The sequence below is a fragment of the Bufo bufo genome, chromosome 6 (genome assembly GCF_905171765.1).
Source record: "Bufo bufo chromosome 6, aBufBuf1.1, whole genome shotgun sequence".
Classification (NCBI taxonomy): domain Eukaryota; kingdom Metazoa; phylum Chordata; class Amphibia; order Anura; family Bufonidae; genus Bufo; species Bufo bufo.
The window spans coordinates 430,694,352-430,721,926 of record NC_053394.1 but is presented as its reverse complement, the minus strand read 5'-3'; the positions used below and the strand labels follow the sequence as shown (position 1 = coordinate 430,721,926).

The window sequence follows — 27,575 nt, the reverse complement described above, 5'->3', positions numbered from 1 at the left end:
GACGGTGACAGCCAAAGGGGGGCAGTGTATAGGTACTGTGCTGTATCTAACTCCATAGAGGGGGCAGAAGAAAAACCTCCATTCTTTACACTTACACTTTACACTTCCACAGGCTGCATCCAGAGAGCAAGAAAGCAGAGCAGAGTAGAAGCCAGGTTTATAAGGGTAGAATATGAGAGGGAGCGGAAATAGGACCACATCAGCAGCACAGAGGATGTCAGGAGGAGAGTGTGCTGATCTTGTGGAGGTCACAGGCTGAGAGTTACATAGAGGAAGGAGCAGGGTCCTCCCAGCAGCACAGAGGATTTCAGGAGAGGAGTGTGCTGATCTTGTGGAGGTCATAGGCTGAAAGTTACATAGTGGAAGGAGCAGGGTTCTAACAGCAGCACAGAGGATTTCAGGAGAGGAGTGTGCTGATCTTGTGGAGGTCACAGGATGAGAGTCACATAGTGGAAGGAGCAGGGTCCTCCCTGCAGCACAGAGGATTTCAGGAGAATACCGTTCTGATCTTGTGGAGGTCACAGACTGTTACATAGAGGAAGGAGCAGGGTCCTCCCAGCAGCACAGAGGATTTCAGGAGAGCAGTGTGCTGATCTTGTGGAGGTCATAGGCTGAGAGTTACATAGTGGAAGGAGCAGGGTCCTCCCAGCAGCACAGAGGATTTCAGGAGAGGAGTGTGCTGATCTTGTGGAGGTCACAGGCTGGTAGTTACATAGAGGAAGGAGCAGGGTCCTCCCATCAGCACAGAGGATTTCAGGAGAGGAGTGTGCTGATCTTGTGGAGGTCACAGGATGAGAGTTACATAGTGGAAGGAGCAGGGTCCTCCTAGCAGCACAGAGGATTTCAGGAGAGGAGTGTGCTGATCTTGTGGAGGTCACAGGATGAGAGTCACATAGTGGAAGGAGCAGGGTCCTCCCTGCAGCACAGAGGATTTCAGGAGAATACCGTTCTGATCTTGTGGAGGTCACAGACTGTTACATAGAGGAAGGAGCAGGGTCCTCCCAGCAGCACAGAGGATTTCAAGAGAAGAGTGTGCTGATCTTGGGGTCACAGGATGAGCGTTACATAGTGGAAGGAGCAGGGTCCTCCCAGCAGCACAGAGGATTTCAGGAAAGGAGTGTGCTGATCTTGTGGAGATCACAGGCTGAGAGTTACATTATAGATGGAGCAGGTTCCTCCCCTCCCAGCAGCACAGAGGATCTTTTGTTTACCCAGAGCAGGAGTTGTGCTGCTGTAAAATAAGCATGCATCTAATTTTCTGCAGCGACAACCTGGACAAGACGATCGTTCACGCCATTGAGTCGGCCATCATTCACTGGAGCCATCAGGTTCGTGGGGTGCTGAAGAGCGAATCCTCTGATCAACTATTACTAGGGAAGAATCCAAACCCCAACGTGGAGCTCGATTTCTGGAAAAACAGGTGCAGTATGAGATCCCGAGATCAGAGAGCATTGTGTGTGGGAGAGCAGGAGCCCACAGTTGTGAACGGAGCTTTGGATGTGTTTGGAGAATAAACTGTTCCTCCAGTGACAAGTGCTGCAGCTGTAAGCTTGTGTGTAAAGGAGATTACAAAGACATGGCGGATTTTAGGGATGAGCGAATCGACTTTGGATGAAACATCTGAAGTCGATTCGCATAAAGCTTCGTTCCAATACTGTACTTAGCTCCTGTTTTGTATTGGCTCCCTGGAGCCGAAGTTATTGCTTTGCGAAGTCTCGCGAGACTTCGCGTAATAACTTCATAAATGAATTTGTACTGTGAAAAACTATTTCCAGAACTCGGGTTCGGTTCCAAGGTACCACTCATCGGAGCCAATACATTCTAATACTGTGCGGAGCTCCTGCTCTGTACAGTATTACAACGAAGTTTTATGTGAATCGACTTTGGATGTTTCATCCGAAGTCGATTCGCTCATCCCTAGCGGCTTTCTTTCACAAATCCCCACTCTTGTTCACTGTTTGCAGTCTTCAAGTGAGTGAGAATGAGCTGCAATACCGGACACAACCCTTGGACAAGAGGGGCGCTGTTTGTTGAAGAAAGCAGCCCCTTTAATTTACATACAATACTTTTATGAGCCTCTTAGCCCTAATTCACACATTCGTGTCTGTGATCCGCAACATAAATCCGTAAAGAATCGTTGTTTGGATCCATTTGTCATCCGTATTCATGTTTCCGTGGGTCAGGAAAAAAAAATCACTGATGTGTGAATAAACACATTAAAATCAAGGGCTACGTGTGCTGTTTGTGGAGAACATGGGCGGCACACCTCCGTGATTTACTGACTTGTGAATAAGGCCTTATATACGTATTGTTCCAGATATGCAGACCTGGAATGTATCTACAATCAGCTCAAGACCAGGAAGGTGCGCAAGATGGCTGAGCTTCTGGAGAGAGTGGAGAGCAGCTACTTCCCGGCGTTCAAGGCCTTGTTCAGGGATGTCGTGGCAGGTAAAAGGACATCCACACCGCACGTGACATTCTGGGGTGACTGAGACATGACAGTCCTGCAGGGAAGAAAGTTACTCCAGAAAATACCGCGCCTTGAAACACCTGCTCTGTGGCTTGTGGCATTATTGTTCCATAGCCTACAGACTGAGCCCTACCCTAAACTGGAGCTGGGATCCCTCATAAACCCTAATTAACCCCTTAGGCCGCTTTTCACATGAGCGAGTTTTCCGCGGGGGTGCAATGCGTGACGTGAACGCATAGCACCCGCACTGAATCCTGACCCATTCACTTCAATGAGCGTGTGTACATTTTTTCACGCTTCAGTTCTGCGTTGCGTGAGAATCGCAGCATGTTCTATATTCTGCATTTTTCACGCAGCTCTGGGCCTCATAGAAGTGAATGGGGCATCAGTGAAAAACGGGTGCAATGCGTTTTTCACTGATGGTCGCTAGGAGATGTTGTTTGTAAACCTTCAGTTTTTTATCACGCGCGTGAAAAACGCATCAAAACGCATTGCCCCCGTGCGGAAAAAACTGAACAACTGAACGCAATCGCAGACAAAACTGACTGAAGCTTGCTTGTAAAATGGTGCGAGTTTCACTGAATGCATCCGCTCGTGTGAAAGAGGCCTTAAAGGGGTTGTCCCATGAATACTGTAAAAAATGAAAATCAGACATCATATAGCACATGCCAACCTCTTTCTAACAAAGCTAGAACCAGCCCTGGACCTCGCATGGATCCAGAGATCTCCTCATTCATTGCTCTGCTAGATTTATATCAAGCTGAAATCTCAAGGGGAGTGGCCTTTCTGCTGCAGCTCAGGGGGCGTGTCCATGCTCTCCCTATCACAGCTCAGGAGGCAGTTGAAGGATGAAACTGAGCATGTGCGGCCTTCTCAGTGAGCAGGACAAAGAAATAAGAAAAAGAACAAACTGCAGGTGGCGCTATACAGATACATTGTATTGAATAACTCAGTGACTATGCAAAAATTTTAATTACATGCAATTACAAAAGTATTCAGATGCAGGTGCTGGGTTGAAAACTGTAGAATATTTTTCGTGGGACAACCCCTTTAACCACCTCCGGACCGCCGAACGCAGCGACGCGTCCTGGAGGTGGTTGATTCATTCCTCCTGGACGCATATACGCGTCCTCTCGCGAGACGCGAGATTTCCTGTGAACGCGCGCACACAGGCGCGCGCGTTCACAGGATCGGAAGGTAAGCAAGTGGATCTCCAGCCTGCCAGCGGCAATCGTTCGCTGGCAGGCTGGAGATGCGATTTTTTTTAACCCCTAACAGGTATATTAGACGCTGTTTTGATAACAGCGTCTAATATACCTGCTACCTGGTCCTCTGGTGGTCCCCTTTGTTTGGATCGACCACCAGAGGACACAGGTAGCTCAGTAATAAGTAGCACCAAACACCACTACACTACACCCCCTTCCCCGTCACTTATTAACCCCTGATCACCCCTGATCACCCCATATAGACTCCCTGATCACCCCCTGTCATTGATCACCCCCTTGTAAGGCTCCATTCAGACGTCCGTATGATTTTTACGGATCCACTGATACATGAATCGGATCCGCAAAACACATACGGACATCTGAATGGAGCCTTACAGGGGGGTGATCAATGATGGGGGTGATCACCCCATATAGACTCCCTGATCACCCCCCTGTCATTGATCACCCCCCTGTAAGGCTCCATTCAAACGTCCGTATGTTTTTTACGGATTCACGGATACATGGATCGGATCCGCAAAACACATACGGACATCTCAATGGAGCCTTATAGGGGGGTGATCAATGACAGGGGGGTGATCACCCCATATAGACTCCCTGATCACCCCCCTGTCATTGATCACCCCACTGTAAGGCTCCATTCAAACGTCCGTATGTGTTTTGCGGATCCGATCCATGTATCAGTGGATCCGTAAAAAACATATGGACATCTGAATGCAGCCTTACAGGGAGGTGATCAATGACTGGGGGGTGATCACCCCATATAGACTCCCTGGTCCCCCCCTGTCATTGATCACCCCCCTGTCATTGATCACCCCCCTGTAAGGCTGCATTCAGATGTCCGTATGTTTTTTTACGGATCCACGGATACATGGATCAGATCCGCAAAACACATACGGACATCTGAATGGAGCCTTATAGGGGGGTGATCAATGACAGGGGGGTGATCACCCCATATAGACTCCCTGATCACCCCCCTGTCATTGATCACTCCCCTGTCATTGATCACCCCCCTGTAAGGCTCCATTCAGACATTTTTTTGGCTCAAGTTAGCGGAAATTATTTATTTTTTTTCTTACAAAGTCTCATATTCCACTAACTTGTGTCAAAAAATAAAATCTCACATGAACTCACCATACCCCTCACGGAATCCAAATGCGTAAAATTTTTTAGACATTTATATTCCAGACTTCTTCTCACGCTTTAGGGCCCCTAGAATGCCAGGGCAGTATAAATACCCCACATGTGACCCCATTTCGGAAAGAAGACACCCCAAGGTATTCCGTGAGGGGCATATTGAGTCCATGAAAGATTGAAATTTTTGTCCAAAGTTAGCGGAAAGGGAGACTTTGTGAGAAAAAATAAATAAAAATTTCCGCTAACTTGTGCCAAAAAAAATAAAATTCTATGAACTTCTTTCCAAAATGGGGTCACATGTGGGGTATTTATACTGCCCTGGCATTTTAGGGGCCCTAAAGCGTGAGAAGAAGTCTGGGATCCAAATGTCTAAAAATGCCCTCCTAAAAGGAATGTGGGCCCCTTTGCGCATCTAGGCTGCAAAAAAGTGTCACATATCTGGTATCGCCGTACTCAGGAGAAGTTGGGCAATGTGTTTTGGGGTGTCATTTTACATATACCCATGCTGGGTGAGATGAATATCTTGGTCAAATGCCAACTTTGTATAAAAAATGGGAAAAGTTGTCTTTTGCCGAGATATTTCTCTCACCCAGCATGAGTATATGTAAAAAGACACCCCAAAACACATTGCCCAACTTCTCCTGAATACGGCGATACCACATGTGTGACACTTTTTTGCAGCCTAGGTGGGCAAAGGGGACCACATTCCAAAGAGCACCTTTCGGATTTCACAGGTCATTTACCTACTTACCACACATTAGAGCCCCTAGAATGCCAGGGCAGTATAACTACCCCACAAGTGACCCCATTTTGGAAAGAAGAAACCCCAAGGTATTCCATGAGGGGCATGGCGAGTTCCTATAATTTTTTATTTTTTGTCACAAGTTAGCGGAAAATGATTTTATTTTTATTTTTTCTTACAAAGTCTCATATTCCACTAACTTGTGACAAAAAATAAAAACTTCCATGAACTCACTATGCCCATCACGAAATACCTTGGGGTGTCTTCTTTTCAAAATGGGGTCACTTGTGGGGTAGTTATACTGCCCTGGCATTTTAGGGGCCGAATGCGTGAGAAGTAGTTTGAAATCAAAATCTGTAAAAAATGGCCGGTGAAATCCGAAAGGTGCTCTTTGGAATGTGGGCCCCTTTGCCCACCTAGGCTGCAAAAAAGTGTCACACATGTGGTATCTCCGTACTCAGGAGAAGTTGGGCAATGTGTTTTGGGGTGTCTTTTTACATATACCCATGCTGGGTGAGAGAAATATCTTGGCAAAAGACAACTTTTCCCATTTTTTTATACAAAGTTGGCATTTGACCGAGATATTTATCTCACCCAGCATGGGTATATGTAAAATGACACCCCAAAACACATTGCCCAACTTCTCCTGAGTACGGAGATACCACATGTGTGACACTTTTTTGCAGCCTAGGTGGGCAAAGGGGCCCACATTCCAAAGAGCACCTTTAGGATTTCACAGGTCATTTTTTACAGATTTTGATTTCAAACTACTTCTCACGCATTTGGGCCCCTAAAATGCCAGGGCAGTATAACTACCCCACAAGTGACCCCATTTTGGAAAGAAGACACCCCCAGGTATTTCGTGATGGGCATAGTGAGTTCACGGAAGTTTTTATTTTTTGTCACAAGTTAGTGGAATATGAGACTTTGTAAGAAAAAAAATAAAAAATCATCATTTTCCGCTAACTTGTGACATAAAAAGTTCTATGAACTCACTATGCCCATCAGTGAATACCTTAGGGTGTGTACTTTCCGAAATGGGGTCATTTGTGGGGTGTTTGTACTGTCTGGGCATTGTAGAACCTCAGGAAACATGACAGGTGCTCAGGAAGTCAGAGCTGCTTCAAAAAGCGGAAATTCACATTTTTGTACCATAGTTTGTAAACGCTATAACTTTTACCCAAACCATTTTTTTTTTTTACCCAAACATTTTTTTTTTTATCAAAGACATGTAGAACAATAAATTTAGAGAAAAATTTATATATGGATGTAGTTTTTTTTGCAAAATTTTACAACTGAAATTGAAAAATGTCATTTTTTTGCAAAAAAATCGTTAAATTTCGATTAATAACAAAAAAAGTAAAAATGTCAGCAGCAATGAAATGCCACCAAATGAAAGCTCTATTAGTGAGAAGAAAAGGAGGTAAAATTCATTTGGGTGGTAAGTTGCATGACCGAGCAATAAACGGTTAAAGTAGTGTAGGTCAGAAGTGGCCTGGTCATTAAGGGTGTTTAAGCTAGGGGGGCTGAGGGGGTTAAGGTTAGCTTTTGAGTCTCCATGTTCAGAGAGCCATTTTTTTTGCAGGATGATTTCTTTTTTTTTTCTATGACATAATTTTGGGTCCATGTGACATTTATGAAAGATCAGGTTTTTACCACGGTCTTTGATTCCCCCCTGCGCTGCCGGAGGATGCACCTCATTATAAATTAGGCACATCCTCCGTGCTCCTGGAGTGTATACTGCCCCAGCCCCTGACAGGAGTCGTTTTTGGCCAACCATTACACGTGTTTCCAAGCGTAATTGTTAGCGAATTTGGCTTGCCTGCCTCACCCTAGTAAGGATGGTGTAAAAACATAGCATGCGACAAAGATATTGTCACACGGACGTTAAACAGTCGACTTTTTTTATAACAAACTGGCTTTAGTGAATGACCCCCTTGACTTTTATTAAAACTTTCTTTTGGAGGGGGATGTGGAAAAAAACGACAGTCATTGTTTTTTTGCATTTTAAATTCACAGCATTATAGGCTAGTTTCACACTAGCGCCACGGACTTCCAGCAGGTGAACAGCCTGTTGGATCCGTCCTGCCTCTGGTGAACGCGTGCCCCCGGACTACCACTCCGGCCCCATTGACTATAGTGGGGGTGGGGTGGAGTTCCGGTGGCAGCACGGTAGCGCATGCCGAGAGGCCACCGGAATAAAAGTACGACCCGTCCTGCCGCTAGTGAATGCGTGCCCCCGGACTACCGCTCCGGCCCTATTGATTATAATGGGGGCGGGGCGGAGTTCCGGCTTCAGCACGGCAGCGCATGCCGAGAGGCCGCCGAAATAAAAGTACGATATGTCGTACTTTTATTCCAGTGGCCTCTCGGTATGCGCTACTGAGCTGCCGCCAGAACTCTGCCCCGCCCCCATTATAGTCAATGGGGTCGGACGGTAGTCCGGGGGCACGCATTCACTAGCGGCAGGACAGATCCGACAGGCTGTTCACCCGGCCGGAACAGTACCTTAGGCCTCTTGCACACAGCCATAGTGCTCCCGTGCATTCCGCATCACAGACGTGGACCCATTCACTTGAATGGCTCCTCAAATCTGGAGATGCGGTGGGGAATGGGAGCATGGAACGGAACCCCACAGAAGCACTACGGAGTGCTTCCGTGGTGTTTCGTTCTGTGCTTCGGTTGCACAAAAAAATAGAACTTGTTCTATCCTTTTGCAGATTGGACGGCTGCTCCGCGGTCGGTGCCCTTGCTTTGCGGACCGCAATTTGCAGTCCGCAGCACGGGCATGGAGCTCTTATGTTCGTGGGCAAGAGGCCTAAATAAGACGTTGCCTTTTGATTCTTCGGGTCGGTATGATTACAGCGATACATGTAGTTTTTTCTTTTTACTACTTTTGCACAATAGTAGCACATTTTGTGAAAATCAAATAATTTTTACACTGCCGCATTCCAGGAGTCCTAACTTTTTAATCTTTCCGTCGATGTACAGTAGCTGAATAAGAGCTTGTTTTTTCTGTGGCAAGTCATATTTTTTAATAGAACAGTTCTGGGATAGATAAAGTATTGATTAACTCTTATTACTTTATTATATATATTTTTTGTAGGTGGTGGAGGAACTAAAAAAGCTATTTTGGCTATGTTACCAGTGCAGCGATACCAGATACGTGTCCTTAACACGTTAACCACCATTTATGGAAATAATTTTTCTTTGTCTTTTTACTTTTATATAATTTTTTCAAAAGTTTAATTTATAATATAATTTACCTAAAAACATTTTTACAATTTGGTGATGTACCATTAGGTTTAATTTTTTTTTAATACACTTTATTAAACTTTATTTTTTATTTACTTATTGTTTTATTAGTCCTGCTAGAGGACTTCACAGTCCGATCATTAGATCAAATATACAAGGGCACCTTCACATGCGGCAGATTTTGTAGCAGAAAATTCGCAACTGAAAACCAGTTCCATAAATTTGAATGGGGCGGCAAGCGCATGGATTTCTGTAAGCTCCATTAAGGTAAAAGAAACAGATTTTCAGTTGCTGAATTTTCTGCTGCAAAATCTGCCGCGTGTAAAGGTGCCCTAACGGTTTGGTCGTCGCACTGGTGTGTTCCCATTCCTGTGTCTAACCACCTAGATGCCACAGTTGCTATTGACTGCAGAATCTAATGTGGGTTAATCGGCCAGTATCGGAGTTGCCTCTGATCCCAGCCATTGCATTGGGGGCCAGAGCTGGGATCAAGTTTGTTAAAGGGATTGTTACACTTGTATCCAGTCTGTACAATCAGACTGAAGACTGATACATTTTGCATGCACTGCTACATTGTAACAAAGTATGACAGCAGCTGCTGTTTTCATCTGTCTGTGTCCTGTCTCTATTCCCAGCCCTGTCAGAAGCTCAGGATATTAATCTCTATCTGAAGCCCCTCCAGCGACATTTTGAAGAAATAGAAAACGTTGAATTCAACGAGGTGAAGCCGATGATTGTCCCTCTCATGCACGTGTTGTGCCTGGTGTGGGCTCAGTCCAAATATTACAACACCCCTGCGCGGATTATCGTCCTGATGCAGGAGGTCTGCAACCTGTTCATCCAGCAGGTAAGTCGGCCGGGTATGTTCTCACACATTTTACTGTGGATGTGGGGACACATTTATCATGCTACTACAATTTTATACTTATTTTTCTGGGGCTGAAAGTTTCAGTTTCTCCTATTTATCACAGATAAGTTTAGTTAAAAAATGGTAGTACTACCGGGGCGCTAATATTTAACCACACTTTATTTTAGTATAAAACTAGACATAAACAAAGTCATCGGGTCTTAGTTTAGCTATGCATTCCACAGACGCTCCGTCGGCTTCTTCAGGCTGACCCCTGACGGAGCGTCGGTGAAACGCGTAGCTAAACTAAGACCCGATGACTTTGTTTATGTCTAGTTTTATACTAAAATAAAGTGTGGTTAAATCTTATCGCCCCGGTAGTACTGCCATTTCTCGTGCATGGCATTGGGGGACACAGCACCATGGACATATGTCCAACTACCACTAGGAGGCGACACTAGACATAAAAAGTGTTGGCTCCTCCCCGTTGGGCTATACCCTCTCCACAGACACTAGGAGCTCAGTCTTGTTCTAGTGTCCATAGGAGGCAGACCTGACCTGCTTTTTGTGCAGGTCATCCTGCTACTATTTTATTTTATTTCATTTTTTCTTTAATCATTTTTTCGTTCTCTGCAGGTTTCGGCCTGCGGCAGGGGTGAGCCATCGTGTTCCACTTTAGTTGCCCCCCTGCGGGTGCGTACTCTGGTACCTGGCAGCCACCCAGTCCCCAAATCTGCTTCCGCAGTGGAATTCCGGCAGTCCCACGGTTCCCGTGTTGAGTCCACCGAGGGGGTGGTTACTGCCGCGCCTGAAGACGTCTGAGGGTGAGTATGTTAGATTAGGGATCCCACCCTCCTTTCCGGGCCTGGACGCGTTCCCCCCTCAGGTTGCCTACCCGGATACATGATACAGCTTTTATTGCTGTGTGGGACAATGCCTTGCCTCTGATAAGCTGCCTTGCCTCTGCTACATAGCTTGTGGGTTTTTTCTCTCAGCTGTTTCCTGGCCCCTGAAGCCCCTGGCTTCCGATATTCTCTCCCTGGGGGTCTCTTCCTCAGTTCTCTCCCCCACCTGGCCCCCGTTCGTCGCGGCAATTCTGGGGCACTATCGCGGGAGCGAACGGCCGCGCTCCATTACTTTAGTCCCCGGCTTTTCGGGCCTACTAGGCCGCAACTCCCCGCCCACCTTCTCTCTTCCCGGGCTTACTCCGTCTCCTCCCCTCCGTGTGGGGAGCCTGGGAGGGGCCTCTTCTGCCTGCCAAGCCGGCCCCAGGCTCTCTGCTCTCTCTCTGAGGGGCGGTTCTTTCTCCGGCAGCTATCTCCGGTCGCCATCTTCTGCGCTGGGTGCGCTGCACAGCTCCTGGGGTCCGGTAGGCAGCCTCTGGCTGAATTGCTCCACAGGCCCCTTCCCTCTCTCCCCTCTCTATTGCTGCATTCTCCTGCAGCCCTGCCACCTGAATGAGGTTTCCTGCCTACTATATAGCTGCTGCAGCACCTCTTGGGAACTGTTGTTTCCGGGGTCAGATAGGTCAGCCCTGCTGCTCTATGGGGCCTCCTCTCCCAGCCTCCGTATCGGATCGCCACGATTTTCGTGCGTCCGTTGTCTACGGAGGTTTCCACGTGGTCGCCTTGTCCCCCCTCCCACCCTTTTGTGGTAGGGGACCTCCCCCCCGCGAATGGGCTCCCTCCATGTCGATCCTTCAGCCCCTGGCGGATTCGCTGGAGTGCTACCTACAAATTGCGGTCTCCTTCCCCCCTGAGCCACGCGCACGCTAAGATACAGGGTCACGCAAGGAGTAACCCATGAACCTCCCTTGGGTGGTCTCAACTAGCTTCCACCCCTCCCCGGCATCCAGGACAGGCCGGAGGCTGGTGACGAAGCCTTCTCTGTCAGTTGCCTCTGGGGACACCTCTGCACCGATTCCCTCGGAACAGAGCATCAGGCGGTCTTCCACCGTGCAGAATCCCTCTGCGTGGTCAGGTCAAACGTGCATGATGGTACCTACCCTACCAGGTTTGGTGCCCCTCTAGTTTACTTTCGGATGGCGCCCTCCTGCCTGCACAGGTAATTACCGCACAGGTAAGGCAGCCGTCTCCGTGCTTAGCAACTGGGACACCTACACGGTGTCTCTGGTATGTACGCCCTCGTAGGCTGTGCACGACAGACCTTCCTGGTTCCCCTATCCAGGGGCTATGTTCTAGGCAAGCTGATAATTCAGGCAGACGCCACTTGTAGGGTTGGCTCCCCTTCTCGGCCTCTAAACGTTCTTTTGTAATGCCTGTACCAGAGAATACAGGCCGGCTTCTATGCCGTGGCGATTATATCTGTCTGTTTCCAGCTGCCTTGTTACTTTCATAGGTAGAGTTCCTGCTGACTGGTTAGATGTTCCATGCGGCACTATTTCCCCCTACCGGGCGAGATACACAGGCCGCCTTCAATTGCCGTAGCAATTGCACCTGTCTGTTTCCAGCCACCTTGCTCCCTTCATGGGTAGAGTCCCTACGCCATCTCCTGATGCTGTATCCAGTATCCCTGGCGGGCTCTATTGTTCCGTGCGGCACTATTTCTCCCTTCTCGGCGAGATATAGAGGCCACTCTCAATTGCTGTGCAATTGCCTCTGTTTGGTTCTAGTGGGCACCAGGCTGCCGCCTTGTGCCCTTCATTTTTATTTAACTTCTCTATCTCCAGGAGCTGTTGCCATTGCTCCTGTCTGGCCTTATGGTGTACCTTGCGGCACTATTTCTCCCTTACTGGACGAGATATTGAGGCCACTTTGTAGTGCCGTTGCCACTGCAACCTCATCTAGTGTGCACCAAACAGCCATCTTGCTCCCTTCTTAGGTGAGTGCCTGCACCGTCTCTGATGCTGCAGTCGTTACACCTGTCGGGCTGTATGGTGTGCCATGCGGCCCAATTTCCCTCTTTTTAGGTGAAATAGAGGGCATTCTTCGGTTGCCATTGCACTTACCTAGTTGTGGTGTGCACCTGTCGTTCCTTGTGGTACCGTGCGGCCCTATTTTTTCCCTTCCCGAGCGAAATGTAGGTGCCATAGCTAACGTGGCAGCCGTTGCACTTCTCTGGTCCTAGGGTGCTCCATGTGGCCCCATCGCTCTAATCTTAGACCTAGTACCTCTGCCATCTCCGGATGCTGTACCCAGGTGCAATCTGTGGCCCATACAGTTTCTGTATTACTGGGTGCTTCCTTCCCCGGGCTCTAATCTGTGCTGCGGATGTTGGTTACTTCCCTTTTCGGCATCCTGGTTCAGCACGAACATGGAAGCCATATCTGGCAGGGGTGGGCCAGCCCAACCTCCTCCTTGTCGGTCTATTATTACTTCTGGTGTACCCAGTATATGACTGATATGTTCTGATCAGGTGGGTGGTCCACATACAACCACGCTCCCTACACCATGGCCTGGTGGTTGTTGGTTTTTGTGCTAGGGTTGCTATTGCCATCCTTATCAAATACTACTTTCGGCTGCACTCTGCGTTCCCCATATTATAAAGGAGTACCCGCGTTGTTTTCTATTACAGGGCGGACCATTCCTGGTGGAGTACAGTGATCTCCACTGGATCTTCTCCTTGTTGGGATACGTAGCTTGGTGAGCACCGGCCGCTGCAGCAGTTTTTGGCCATCACTGGATGTCCTCCGCCACACGGAATCCTCCTGGGTTCAGCGACATTATCCTCGCTGGACGTCCTCCCTGATGAGTCAGGGACAGAACCACTGAGCGCCACACACCTGCCTGGTAGGTGAATTTTCTGCTGATCGCTCTGACATAGGACAGGGTTCCGTAGTTCCTTCTGTGTCCGGGTGTTCCCTTATATTCTCTGCTTAGTTGTACTATCTAACAGAGGGCAGTCCTTTGGGACCTTGCTATTGTCTGTGCCCATCTGGTACTCTCTCCCCCTCGGAGCCTTCTGTATGTCGGTCGCAGCTGGTTTCTACTTTTCGTGTAGTCACTCCCGCTTCTTTTATAGCGACTTCTCCATTCCTTATGCATATGGGCGTCTGTTGTTTTAGTGGTACAACCCAAGCCACTGTATTTGCCCTCCCCGGGACAATGTATGCTGATTGCTAGCCACTATTCTGGATGTTCTGGTTTTTGTTGTCCTCTGGTGGTTCAGTTCCTGGTTCCTTGTGAACCCATTGCGGGTACTCCTTTCTGGAGTCCCTGTCCCCGTTCATTTGACCACACAGATTCTGTAGGATTATCGTTGTTTGGGAGGGGCCTGGGTTGATTGTTCCCCTTGCGGGTTCCAATAGCCCTTTGGACCTCATGGGATTCATGTCTGTCTTCCCATCCTCCCACGTCAAGTACCTGGTGTTGAGTGGTTTAGTGTTACGGTTTGCATTTCCACCTTATGGTATCTCCCTGATACTTCATTTGGCCGGAGTTTCTCCGCTCTTGCGCTTCTCAGCGATTTATTTTATTTTCAGAGGCTCGTCCCTCGTCTCCTGGTTTTGGGATGCAGGTCTTCTCTTATTTTTTTCTTTTTACCTGGCCTTTACTTCCTACCCCCTCCCTTTCCAAGGGTTGGCGGTTTTCCTTAGCGCCTTTGGGAGTTTTCTCTTTCCAATAGGACGTTTATCTTCATCACCTGCTTCGCGGTGGAGGGGGGAGTCCTGCTCCCTTCATATGTGAGCCTTGCTATGGCTTCCCTCTCCCCAGTGTGCCCCTGCTGAGATTTCCTTGCCCTGCATCTCCCTGATACTTCATTTGGCCGGAGTTTCTCCGGTCTTGCGCTTCTCAGCGATATTTTATTTTCAGAGGCTCGTCCCTCGTCTCCTGGTTTTGGGATGCAGGTCTTCTCTTATTTTTTTCTTTTTACCTGGCCTTTACTTCCTACCCCCTCCCTTTCCAAGGGTTGGCGGTTTTCCTTAGCGCCTTTGGGAGTTTTCTCTTTCCAATAGGACGTTTATCTTCATCACCTGCTTCGCGGTGGAGGGGGGAGTCCTGCTCCCTTCATATGTGAGCCTTGCTATGGCTTCCCTCTCTCCAGTGTGCCCCTGCTGAGATTTCCTGGGCTTGCATCTGGTTCCCTTCTTCCCTGATAATGAGTTTCGCCAGAGTTTCTCCGGTCTTGCGCTTCTCAGCGATATTTTGTTTTCAGAGGCTCGTTCCTCGTCTCCTGGTTGGGAATGCAGGTCTTGTCTTTTCTCTTTTCCTGGTTTTTACCTACAACCCCCTCCCCTTCCAGGGGTTGGCGGTTTCCCTTAGCGCCTTTAGGATCTTTTCCTTTCAATTGGGCGCTTAGCTTTTTCACCTGCTTTGCGGTGAGAGGAGACCTGCTCCACTCACATGTGAGCCTTGCTATAGCTTCACTCTCTCGTTTGGCCTTCAGTGATTCCAATTTCCCTTGCTCCCCTGGCCCTTCAGGGGTTGACCTCAGGGTGTTTGTGCTTTCGCCTGAGACAATTGGGATGTTGGGTAGATCCGATACGCGATGCTGTCCTACTTTCACTCCAGCCTTCGGCTGAGCTGGGTGTTCCTTTGCCTTCTTCTTGCATTTGGGACCTTCTCCCAGGCATTTGTCCTGGGGTGCTGGCTGTCGTCACTGTGGCCTCCTTGGAGTTTCTCCCTTGTTATGAGGCTTCCTGCCTATTCCGTGCTTTTCTCCTGTTGGGTCACATGGTTCTCCCGCACCTTTATGCCCACAGGTGGCATGGATGTTCTTCCCTCGGGGACTGCTTTAGGACGTCCCATGATGCTGTGTCCCCCAATGCCATGCACGAGAAAATTTGATTTTTTTGTACTCACCGTAAAATCCTTTTCTCGTAGTAGGCATTGGGGGACACAGATCCCTCCCTATGTTGTTTTACTTCAGCTTCTCCGGGCTGGTCTCTTGATCTTTCCCGGTACGGGAGTTGTTAGTTCCTTGCCTTTCTTCTCTCTCCTACTGCTTTTGGTACAAACTGAGCTCCTAGTGTCTGTGGAGAGGGTATAGCCCAACGGGGAGGAGCCAACACTTTTTATGTCTAGTGTCGCCTCCTAGTGGTAGTTGGACATATACCCATGGTGCTGTGTCCCCCAATGCCTACTACGAGAAAAGGATTTTACGGTGAGTACAAAAAATTCAATTTTTTTAACTAAACTTATCTCTGATCATCGGGACCTATTCTGGATGCCCGCGGCAGAAGGGAGCTGCTTTGGTACCGCACAAGCTATTCTACATATGCTTCCCAGCGTTGTGCCTGGCGTGCACAGCCTGATCTGGTGAGTTACGATCCCTGACAATTAGGGTAACTCTCCAAAAAACAGTTTATACACAGGGGCCGCGGTCCTTCTCTATTCTCTTCCTATTTATCAGGTGTCTCTATTTCATTTGATAAATCAGTTTTTGCCATTATCAAACGCGGCAGATTTTGTGGCAGAAAATTCTGTGACAGAAAATCTGTTCCATTCACCTTAGGGTCCATTAACATGTCCGCATCCGTTCTGCAATTTTGCTGAACGGGTGCAGACCCATTCATTTTCAATGGGGCCGGAATGTGCTGTCCGCATTTGCGGATCCGCACTTCCGCATCCGTGCTTCCGTTTCCGCAAAAAAATAGAACATGTCCTATTCTTGTCCGCAATTGTGCCCAAAATTAGGCATTTTCTATTATAGTGCCGGCAATGTGCGGTCCGCAAATTGCGGAATGCACATTGCCGGTGTCCGTGTTTTGCGGATCCGCAATTTGCGGATCTGCAAAACACTTACGAATGTGTGAATGGACACCCTAATGGGGCTTGCAGGAATCCATCTGCTTGCTGCCCCCTTCAAATGACTAGAACTGATTTTCAGTCATGGAATCTGCCTCGTGTGAAGGTGCCCTTATTTTCTAGGTGTTATTTACGACTGGTGTGGCTTTTGAGAGACGATAATCTAATGGTTTAAAAATCACATTCTCCCCTGAGAAGTCTCAAATTTGTTTTAAACAGTCACAAATGAAACTATAGTCGTATCTGTTAAAATTTCACAACTTTTTAACTTCAACAGAGTCGCAAAGGACCCGACTAATCGCAGCTACAAACGCCACCCAGGAGCTGATGGAGTTTTGTGCATGTAAACGAATCAAATTTAGACGCACGTACATAAATCGCACTAGTCCACTGACGAAACAGCTCCATCTCAAAAGCACACGGAAAAATAAAACATGCGCAAATATGATTTAAAGTATAAGACAAGGCGCAAACCTAACAATAAGGCCTCATGCACACGACCGTTGTTGTGTTCCGTTCCGCAAAATGTTGTTCCGTGATCCGTTTCCGTTTTTGTTTCCGGGTGTCTTCCTTTATTTTTGGAGGATCATCAGACATGAAGGAAAGTAAAAAAAAGTCAAGTTTGCCATGAAAATGATAGGAAAAAAACGGACGCGGATGACAATCTTGTGTGCCTCCGCGTTTTTTCACGGTCCCATTGACTTGAATGGGTCCGCGAACTGTTTTCCGTGAAAAAAATAGGACAGGTTATATTTTTTTGACGGACTGGAACCACGGATCACGGACGCGGATCACAAACGGTGCATTAGCCGAGTTTTCAACGGACACGGAATAAAACAGCGGTCGTGTGCATGAGGCCTAAATGCGATTAAATAGAAAAGTCTGCCCAACAAAGATAAAATACGACTGCCCTGTGGAGTTTGATCCTGATCGCACAGGGAGTGCATGAGTGGGGCTGATCCTCCAGCTTTTAGTACAGAATCTGCCAGAATCAGCAGCATGTACCTTACGCTACATGCACACGAACGTTAGGGCTGCGTACCCGTGCTGCGGACCGCAAATTACGGTCCACAATGCACGGGCACAGACCGTGGGGCAGCCGCATGCAGATCGCGGACCCATTCACTTGAATGGGGTCCGCAATCCGCATCCGACAGTCCGCACTGCAAAAAAGTAATGCATGCGCTACTTTTTTGTGGTGCAGAGGCATGGCCAGAAACACCACGGAAGCACTCCATAGTGCTTCCATGGGGTTCTGATCCGTGCTTCTGTTCCGTATCTCCGTGATTGCAGACGCATTCAAGTGAATGGGTCTGCGATCCATGATGCGGAGTGCACACCGCCGGTGCCGGTGTACTGCGGACCCGCTGTATGCAGGCCGCAATACAGCCATGGGGGGCACATGGTCGTTTGCATGTAGCCTTATTTTCATGTTTTATTTTCTCCACATTGCAGACAGACGTTCACACAGAGGGGGAGATTTACCAAACTGGTGTAAAGGAAAACTGGCTTAGTTGCCCATAGCAACCACCAGTTTTGATAAATCACCCCCAGATTCTTTTCTGGTGCACGTGAACGTATTTACAAAGCCACATTTATCTGCATTGAATGCGGACTGTCTTCAGATTTGAGGCGGATTTCTATGCTGAATCTGTGCAAATCCATGACCGATCCTGAACAGCACCTAATGATAAGTGGGGAATTTCTAAAGTCAGTTTTGCAGGAGTCTACATTGCCATAATTTACGCCAAAGATATCAAATGTTGCACAGTATTTGATAAATTTGGTTCACCCTCAAGTCTCACACTTCTGCCTTGAGGTGTCACTCCATTTCCTACGTCACTGCTTTACTAGTGTGAGATTGTGTTGTGACAATTTTTGCGATAAATTTGGTGTAAATCAGTTCAACATCTAAAGCCTCATTCACACGTCAGTGTTCCACGGACGTGTGCTGTACGTGTTCTCCACAGACAGCACAAGCGTCCTTTCATTTTAGGCCCATTCAGACAGCCATAGTGCTTTGCAAATCTGCAATTTGCGGATCTGTAAAACACGGATACCGGCCATGTGCGTTCTGCAATTTGCGGACCACACATGGCTGCAACCATAATAGAAAATGCCTATTCTCTAGAATATGTAACAGGTCAGTCCGTGTCATAGGGACAAAACTGCTGACAGATGCCTTTAAAGACAAAATATCCATCTACATTCTGTCCATCAGATGTGGCTGCATTTTAGTGTCCATATCACAACCAGAAAACCCCTGATGCTCAGGAGAACTGATCATTGGTCATCATATTTGGTGGAGGGTCGGTCTGAAGCTCTAAATGATAAAAGAAGTCTCAACTTCCTATTATACTAAGTATTTGTGCCATATTCAAGATCTGTGCTTGCTGTCAGTGCATGCACCGGCCCATGCCAGCTGCATTGTGTGCTGTGATGTCTGATATTCTCTGCTCCGCTGCAGGCTCGCAACTACCTAAACCCAGAAGAATTGCTGAAAGGGGAAATGGAAGAAAGTGTGGGCCGAGTCCAGGAGGTCCTCTCCGTCCTGCGGTTCCTGATGAACACATTTGAAGAGAGCAGAGAAAAGCTGCCGAGCTACTTCAAAAACGGACAAGAAGTGAAGACGTGGGATTTCTCCTCCATACTTGTGTTCGCCAGACTGGAATGCTTCATAAAGAGACTGGAAACCATTGAAGTGAGTACTGCAGGGGCCCACGTAGAGCACGCCTGAACTGATCAGTGGGTCCCTGGGGGCTGCTGCCTAGGGCGTGTCACCCCACTAACAGCACAAGGATGACCCAAACATGTGGTGTAGCATTACATCCCGCCCCCTACTAAGCATTCATGTGTTTTGTATTAATAAAGTTTTAATTGTGTGAAAAAGTGCTGACGCTGTCTAATATACTTTGGGGGAGATTTATCAAAACTGGTAGACAGGGAAAACTGGCTTAGTTGCCCATAGCAACCAATCCGATTCATCCTTTTATTTTTCAGAGCTCCTTTGGAAAATGAATGGTAGAATCTGATTGGTTGTTAACAGCAGCTAAGCCAGTTCTACTTTACACCAATTTTAATACATTTCCCCCTTTGTGTTTTAAAAGCTCACCATCAGTTTTCTGCTTGCTGTCAGTGAATGACAACATTGCTTAATCCAATGCCCTCTAATAATATACCACAGGGGTCAGTAACCAGCCATTGTGAAACTACAACTCCTAGCATACTCCATTCACTTCTTTGGGTGTTCTGTGAATATCCTGCATTAGGCCTCATGCACACGACCGTTTTTTTTTACGGTCCGCAAAACGTATTTCCGTTGTTACGTGATCTGTGACCGTTTTTTCTTCCGTGGGTCTTCCTTGATTTTTGGAGGATCCACGGACATGAAAAGAGAAAAAAAACTAAGTCAAGCTTGCATTGAAAATGATAGGAAAAACGGACACGGATCACGGACACGGATCACGGACGCGGATGACTATCTTGTGTGCATCCGTGATTTTTCACTGACCCATTGACTTGAATGGGTCCGTGAACCGTTGTCAGTGAAAAAAATAGGACAGGTCATATTTTTTTCACGGACTGGAAAAACGGATCACGGACGCGGAAGCCAAACGGTGCATTTTCCGATTTTTCCACGGACCCTTTGAAAGTCAATGGGTCCGCGAAAAAAAACGGAACAACGGCTGCGGATGCACACAACGGTCGTGTGCATGAGGCCTTACTATACATGCTGGGAGTTGGAGTTTTACAAAAAGCTGGCATGCCGCAGGTGGCTGATCCCTGATATACCATATAAAATATTCATGTCAATTAAAGGGATTTCCAGGATTAGAAAAACAGATACAGTCCTGTCCATGGGTTGTGTCTCAGCTCTATTATAAGGATTGGGGCTTAGGTGCAATGCTGCACCCAATCTGTGGACAGGTGGGGCACTTTTTTTGAAAGAAAGCCGCTATGTTCTTCTAATTCATGACTACCCCTTTAAGAATGACTGACTCAGAAATGGAGTTGTATCCGAAGCAGGAATTGGCGGTACCTTCCTCCCGACGACGTCTATAATGATGACTGAAGCCCAGTAATTTGTAGAAGATTGGCCTCCCCCCATACATGTAACCCCTTCCCTGCCAGAGCCACTGCGCTGCAGCAATAATGCACCTACCGTTAAATCCAATTTTCTGCAGAGAGGTGATTACGTTCCAGGATGGATATTTTTAGAGCTGAGGAGGAGGATTACAGATGATCCCGCTGCTGGACAAATAAGAGGCCATCGAGGCGCAGACTGCGCCATGTGTACCACTTAGCTGTCAGTCCTAATCATTAAGCGAACCCTTCTGAACCCCCACCTTGTCAGCGCGGCCATGAAAACAGCTGTGTCATTATCACCTCCATCACAGTCCAAAATAGTACCAACAGAACTGCCACCTTATCCCGTAGTTTCCAAAACGGGATCACTTTTTTGGAGTTTCTACCAGTGATGGCCAGCGAACACATGCGGGCTGCCATCTTGACTCACAAGTCTGGCGATGCACAGGTAAGCCCTTACCTGTGCCGGGAGCCGGTCTGAAACAAATGCGGTCACCAGGAGCAGGCAGTTCCTAGAACAGCCCGATAAAGGCCCCCGGCGGCTGTTCTCGGAACTGCCTGCTCCCAGTGACCGCATTTGATTTCAGACCGACTTGCGGCGCAGGCACAGGTAAGGGCTTACCTGTGCATCGCCAGACTTGTGAGTCAAGATGGCAGCCCGCATGTGTTCGTTGGCGAACACTGCGAACTGGCCATCACTGGTTTCTACTCTAGGGGTGCATCAGGGGGGCTTCAAATGTGACATGGCAACTTAAAGGATAACTGTCACACTTAGACCCTAATTTAAATTTTCATATATGTAGTTACTAATAACATGATATTCCAGAATCAGTTACTATTAGACTGACTTACCCCATATTTAATAAGATTCAGCCCTTAGCAACCAGTCTGCATAAAACTGCAATTTCACTATTCAGTTAAGATGGCCGCCACTGCCCTCACCCTGAGGCTAATCCCGCCTGCCCTCACTAGCCAGTAACATTAGCCCCCCAAAAGTGTCAGTAACCAGAGCCCTCCCACCTAAAGGGTTAATCTCCTGCAGCACAAAGGGGTCCTCTTACCACATGTTGCTTTCATTTATACACCGAGCAGACGGCAGATCTCCCTTCCCTGGTCTGCGCTGCTCCAGCTCTGCCTTCTCCAGCTCTGCTGAGTGAGGGAGCGTCTGCCAAGCGCAGGGACAGGGAGAAGTGCACACAGCGCAGGCACTGTTATCAGCTGCTGTGGAGGAACTGGCTTTAATCATTTACTTACAGTCCCTGGCTGTCAGTAATCTGACCCTGCACGCTCCGTCCTTCAACACATAGACGGACCATGCCTAGCAACCCTATTTTAAGCACAAGTAAAAGTAGGCAGTACAGAGAACAGAAATGTGGAATTAAGGGGTAATTGAATACACAGTGAAAAGTTGAAATAGGGCCACCAAGGAGATATTAATCACCACAATCCAATACTCCAAAAAAAATATATACGACAGTTATCCTTTAAAATTATCCCTGTGAAATCTGCCTTCCAAAATCCATATGGCGATCCTTTCCTTCTGCGCCCTGCCATGTGCCCGTACAGCAGTTCACAACCACAAATGGGGTGTTTCTGTAAACTACAGAATCAGGGCAAAGAAAAATTGAGTTTTGTTTGGCTGTTAACCCTTGCTTTGTTAGCGGAAAAAAAATTATTAAAATGGAACATCTGCCAAAAAAGTGAAATTTTAAAATTTCATCTCCATTTTCCATTAATTCTTGTGGAACACCTAAAGGGTTAACAAAGTTTGTAAAATCAGATTTGAATACCTTGAGGGGTGTAGTTTCTAAAATGGGGTAATTTTTGGGTGGTTTCTATTATATAAGCCTCACAAAGTGACTTCAGACCTGAACTGGTCCTTAAAAAGTGGGTTTTGGAAATTTTCTGAATAATTTCTAGATTTTCTTCTAAACTTCTAAGCCTTCTAACGTCCCCAAAAAATAAAATCGCATTCACAAAATGATCCAAACATGAAGTAGACATATGGGGAACGTAAAATAATAACTATTTTTGTAGGTATTACTATCTATTATAAAAGTAGAGAAATAGAAATTTGGAAATTTGCTAATTTCTCAATTTTTTTTGGGAAATTTGGTATTTTTTATAAATAAAAAAGAAAATTTTTGACTTAATTTTACCAGTGTCATGAAGTACAATATGTGACGAGAAAGCAATCTCAGAATGGCCTGGATAAGTCAAAGAGTTTTAAAGTTATTACCACATAAAGTGACACATGTCAGATTTGCGAAAAAATGGCCTGGTCCTAAAGGTGAAAAATGTCAGGGTCACTAAGGGGTTACTATGAGGGCACAGCGCTTGTTTATTTATAACGTGACTCCCCTCGAATGCATATAGTCCTCAGTGCACAGAAGTCCTTAAAGGAGCTCTTCAGGGTTAGAAAAACATGTCCTCTTTCCTTCAGAAACAGCGCCACACCTGTCCAAGGGTCGGGTCTGGTAGAGCAGCTCAGCTCTGTTTAATTGAATGAGGCTGAGGTGCTACCTGTGGACACGTGTGGTCTTTGGTATAAAGCAGACCCCTTTTTTTAACCCTTGTGTGACAGCTGTGGGAAAGCTGGATGATAATCAACATGGTCAGCATTGCAGGTATTCAATATTGTCATCCAGCTTTCCAGAGTCCTGAATGGCAAATGTACCCAGGAGCTTTAAAAGAGGTTTCCAAGGGTATATTTTACAAAAAATGTTTCTTTATATGTCTATAGGGTGTTTGAGTTCAGTTTCTCTGATACAGAGCACTGAATCACTCTGAATTGACATAGAGGTAAACAATAAAATTGTCACTGCCTGCAGCCACCACCAGGGGGAGCTCAAAAGTTTGCTTTTAATGTACAAGCAGTATGCTCTAGAGCTCCCCTGGTGGTGGCTGCAGGTAGTCAGAATTTGATCGTTTACCTTGATGTCAATGCAGAGGATTTGGAGCTCTGTATCAGAGAAACTGAACCCCAGCCCCCTAGAAAGTTCCATGAAGAAATGTTGTAGGTCTTCATTCACAATGAGTCCGCCGCCATATCTTCTTTATCGCTGCAGCTCAGTTTCCATGTTCTGGAGTTATAGTGGCGAGCGCTCCGGATTTTAATCATATTGATAGACACAACGAGGAGCACTCTGCGCTCTCCCCCTGAATACACCGCGACTGAGTACAAAGCTTTATCGATTTGCGTTCAGTCGCCTGTAACCCTTTACAGCAGGGTGAACTGAAAGCTCCTCATAGGGGCCCAGGTCATCATCATGTTTCTGGTGTAGGCTCAGCAAGGCTGAAGAGGAGGCAGAATACAGGCTGCAGTAAACAGTGCCCGCTGCTTGTTTAGTGTATTAGTGGATCTTTTCTATTATAACGTATGTTTTATGATGCGTGTGGTCTGTCATACATGCTGATGTTCTCCCGTTCACCTCGCTGTCCTGTCAGTGTTACTGATGCATCGATTTCATCCCCACAGGATTTACTTCTCACGGCCCTGGATATGATGAAACTGGAGAAAATCGAGTTTGGGGGCATCAGAGGGAAAGTTCTCAGTGGGACAGTGGCTGACTTGTACCAGGAGTTCCAAGACACATATAAAGTGTTCTCTGAGAGAACATACGACTGCCTGGACATAGAGAGCAAGGTGGGGGCTGCCTGCAGGTGTGCATTGTAAATACGTGGCTTACCAGTCCGAATTCTGCTGGGTAGTAATGGAAACAGTCAGCAAGCTTGCACAAGGGTGCTCAACTAGTTTTAACAAGGTCTGTGGTCAGGTGAAGCATCAACTGTAAAGATCTTATTAACCTTTCACAACTCATTCAGATTCCAGACTGGAGCCCTAAAGGGAATTAAGCCCCCTAAACTATTCCAGACCCCACACCAGACCCCTAACATTAATCAAACCCCAAATTAGCACCCTGAATTAAAATACAGTTTTCCTTAATTCATTGAGACCACAGACCAGACCCTTAAACTTTCCTTCACTGCTCTGAAGGAGAGACGTAGAGAAAAAATAGAAATGGCTGACTAATGCATTATACAGTCCACTCTGAGCCCATTAATGCACCTGGTCCTTTCAGCAGTATTTCAACTGACCACCAGGTGGAAGACCTGAGCATTGTCGCTGTAATATAGCTTCCTGAGCGGACTGCGATCTGTCACGTGTTTGCAGTCGGTGACCAAGACTGATCATCTTCTTCTCCATCAACATCTCCATTATCATTCTGCCAGTCGTCTCTGGCACACGCTTAATTAACGAGCGAATGAAAGGTTTTGATTAGACTGATGGCCCCTCATCTATAGGACAAGGACGGCGGCTGCTCAGCTGCACCATGTACGGGGCGCCTGCCAGACTGATGGGAATCAAATATTCACACAAACTGATTAAAAACCAAATAAATTAAGTCAAGAAGAAAAATACCAAGTCGATAAGTTCTTCAGCCCCACACGTCATGGTCCTTCATACTCGTATGCCTTGGTCCTTCACTGCCACGTGTCATGGTACTTCATCTTCATATGCCTTGGGTCCTTCAGCTCCATCTGTCATGGTCCTTCAGGTCCACACTTCACAGTCCTTCATCCCCTCGTGTCTCGGTGCTTCACTCCCACACGTCATTGTCCTCCAGCCCCATGCGTCACGGTCCTCCAGCCCCATGCATTATGGTACTTCAGCCCCACATGTCATGGTCCTTCATCTTCATATGCCTTGGGTCCTTCAGCTCCATCTGTCATGGTCCTTCATCCTCATATGCCTTGGTCTTTCAGCCTCACATGTCATGGTCCATCATCCCCATGCTTTATGGTCCTTCATCTCCACCCATCATGATCCTCCAGCCCCATGCATCTTGGTCTTGCATGAAATGAATTTCTCAGTGAGAAGCAACAGAGGATTTTTTGCTAATAAAAATAATGCGAATCCAAGCAATGCAAAACGTGATTACAATAAAGATCTATACAAGGCCATGAATGCCAACCAGAATGCAAACCTCCACACTTTACACTGCAGGCTGCATGAATAAGCTTTGCACATTTGTCTCTTGTTTCTGGTCTGTAGGAATTTGAAGACGATGTCTCAGATTTCCAACTGAATGTTGAGGACATGGACCGGAAGCTGGGGACGGTGTTCTGCCTGGGGTTTGATGACACCTCCGGCCTGGAGCATGCGTTTCGGGTAGGTAGTCACCCCTGATAGTCGCTCTATATAGGGGAGGGTATTACTCTTTAACTGTGTAATGGTTTTGGTTTTTACCGCAGCTGCTGGATATGTTCGGAAGCCTCCTGGACAGGCCCATCATCGCACGGGATGTGTTTGATAAGTACCCGCTCCTCATCACTATGTTTGAGGAAGAACTGGACACCGACAAAGCCATCTATGACAGGCACATGCTGGAGGTGATGGAGCAAGGTCAGTGGCTGGGAGATGGTGGCACCTCCTGCAGGCTTACAGTGTGGCAGTTGTCATATGTCGGATAATGTCCCCATCATAAATAAAACACCAAGGAGCAAGGGATGTTATTTCTTAAAGTACACACCTCGGCTGCTGCAGATCCTCCTTCTGGAGAGAAAGTAGGACCTACATGACAGTGGCTGATATTGTGTGTCAGCCACAGTGCCTTCTACACAAGTACCCCCAAACAGTGTCAGCCGATATGCCCCCACAACAGCCGGCCATAGTGCCTTCTATACAGTACCAGCCATAGTGCCTTCTATACAGTACCAGCCATAGTGCCTTCTATACAGTACCAGCCATAGTGCCTTCTATACAGTACCAGCCATAGTGTCTTCTATACTGTGTCAGCCACAGTGCCTTCTATACAAGTGCCCCCAAACAGTGTCAGCCGATATGCACCCCTAAATAGCTGGCCATAGTGCCTTCTCTACAGCGCCAGTCATAGTGCCTTCTATACAGTACCAGCCATAGTGCCTTCTATACAGTACCAGCCATAGTGCCTTCTATACAGTACCAGCTATAGTGCCTTCTATACAGTACCAGCCATAGTGCCTTCTATACAGTACCAGCTATAGTGCCTTCTATACAGTACCAGCTAGTGTCTTCTATACAGTACCATCCATAGTGCCTTCTATACAGTACCAGCCATAGTGCCTTCTATACAGTACCAGCCATAGTGCCTTCTATACAGTACCAGCTATAGTGCCTTCTATACAGTACCAGCTAGTGTCTTCTATACAGTACCATCCATAGTGCCTTCTATACAGCGCCAGTCATAGTGCCTTCTATACAGTGCCAGTCATAGTGCCTTCTATACAGTACCAGCCATAGTGCCTTCTATACAGTACCAGCCATAGTGCCTTCTATACAGTACCAGCCATAGTGCCTTCTATACAGTACCAGCCATAGTGCCTTCTATACAGTACCAGCCTTAGTGCCTTCTATACAGTACCAGCTATAGTGTCTTCTATACAGTACCAGCCATAGTGTCTTCTATACAGTACCAGCCATAGTGTCTTCTATACAGTACCAGCCATAGTGTCTTCTATACAGTACCAGCCATAGTGTCTTCTATATAGTACCAGCCTTAGTGCCTTCTATACAGTACCAGCTATAGTGTCTTCTATACAGTACCAGCCATAGTGTCTTCTATACAGTACCAGCCATAGTGTCTTCTATACAGTACTAGCCATAGTGCCTTCTATACAGTACCAACCATAGTGCCTTCTATACAGTACCAGCCATAGTGTCTTCTATACAGTACTAGCCATAGTCTTCTGTACAGTTCCAGCCATAATGTCTTCTGTACAGTACCAGCCATAGTGTCCTCTATACAGTACCAGCCATAGTGCCTTCTATACAATACCAGCCATAGTGCCTTTTATACAGTACCAGTCATAGTGCCTTCTATACAGTACCAGCCATAGTGCCTTCTATACAGTGCCAGTCATAGTGCCTTCTATACAGTACCGGCCATAGTGTATTTTGTACAGTGCCAGTCATAGTGCCTTCTATACAGTGCCAGCCATAGTGCCTTCTATATAGTACCAGTCATAGTGCCTTTTATGCTGTGCTAGCCATAGTTCATTCTGTACAGTACCATCTATAGTGTCTTATAGAAAGTTCCAGTCATCGTGTCTTCTCTACCGCGCCAGT

General features: G+C 47.0%; 1 protein-coding gene across 2 annotated transcripts in view; it reads left to right on the top strand.

The window, feature by feature from the left end:
• The window catches only part of DNAH9 (dynein axonemal heavy chain 9), a 186,428-nt gene that overhangs the window by 16,454 nt on the left and 142,399 nt on the right, over positions 1 to 27,575 (top strand). For both annotated transcript variants that reach the window (XM_040434702.1, XM_040434703.1), the window contains exons 3-9: positions 1,265 to 1,420; positions 2,318 to 2,448; positions 9,463 to 9,674; positions 18,849 to 19,082; positions 23,946 to 24,113; positions 25,524 to 25,640; positions 25,724 to 25,874. In XM_040434702.1, coding sequence (XP_040290636.1) covers positions 1,265 to 1,420; positions 2,318 to 2,448; positions 9,463 to 9,674; positions 18,849 to 19,082; positions 23,946 to 24,113; positions 25,524 to 25,640; positions 25,724 to 25,874 — 1,169 coding nt within the window. The remainder of the gene's footprint in view (positions 1 to 1,264; positions 1,421 to 2,317; positions 2,449 to 9,462; positions 9,675 to 18,848; positions 19,083 to 23,945; positions 24,114 to 25,523; positions 25,641 to 25,723; positions 25,875 to 27,575) is intronic.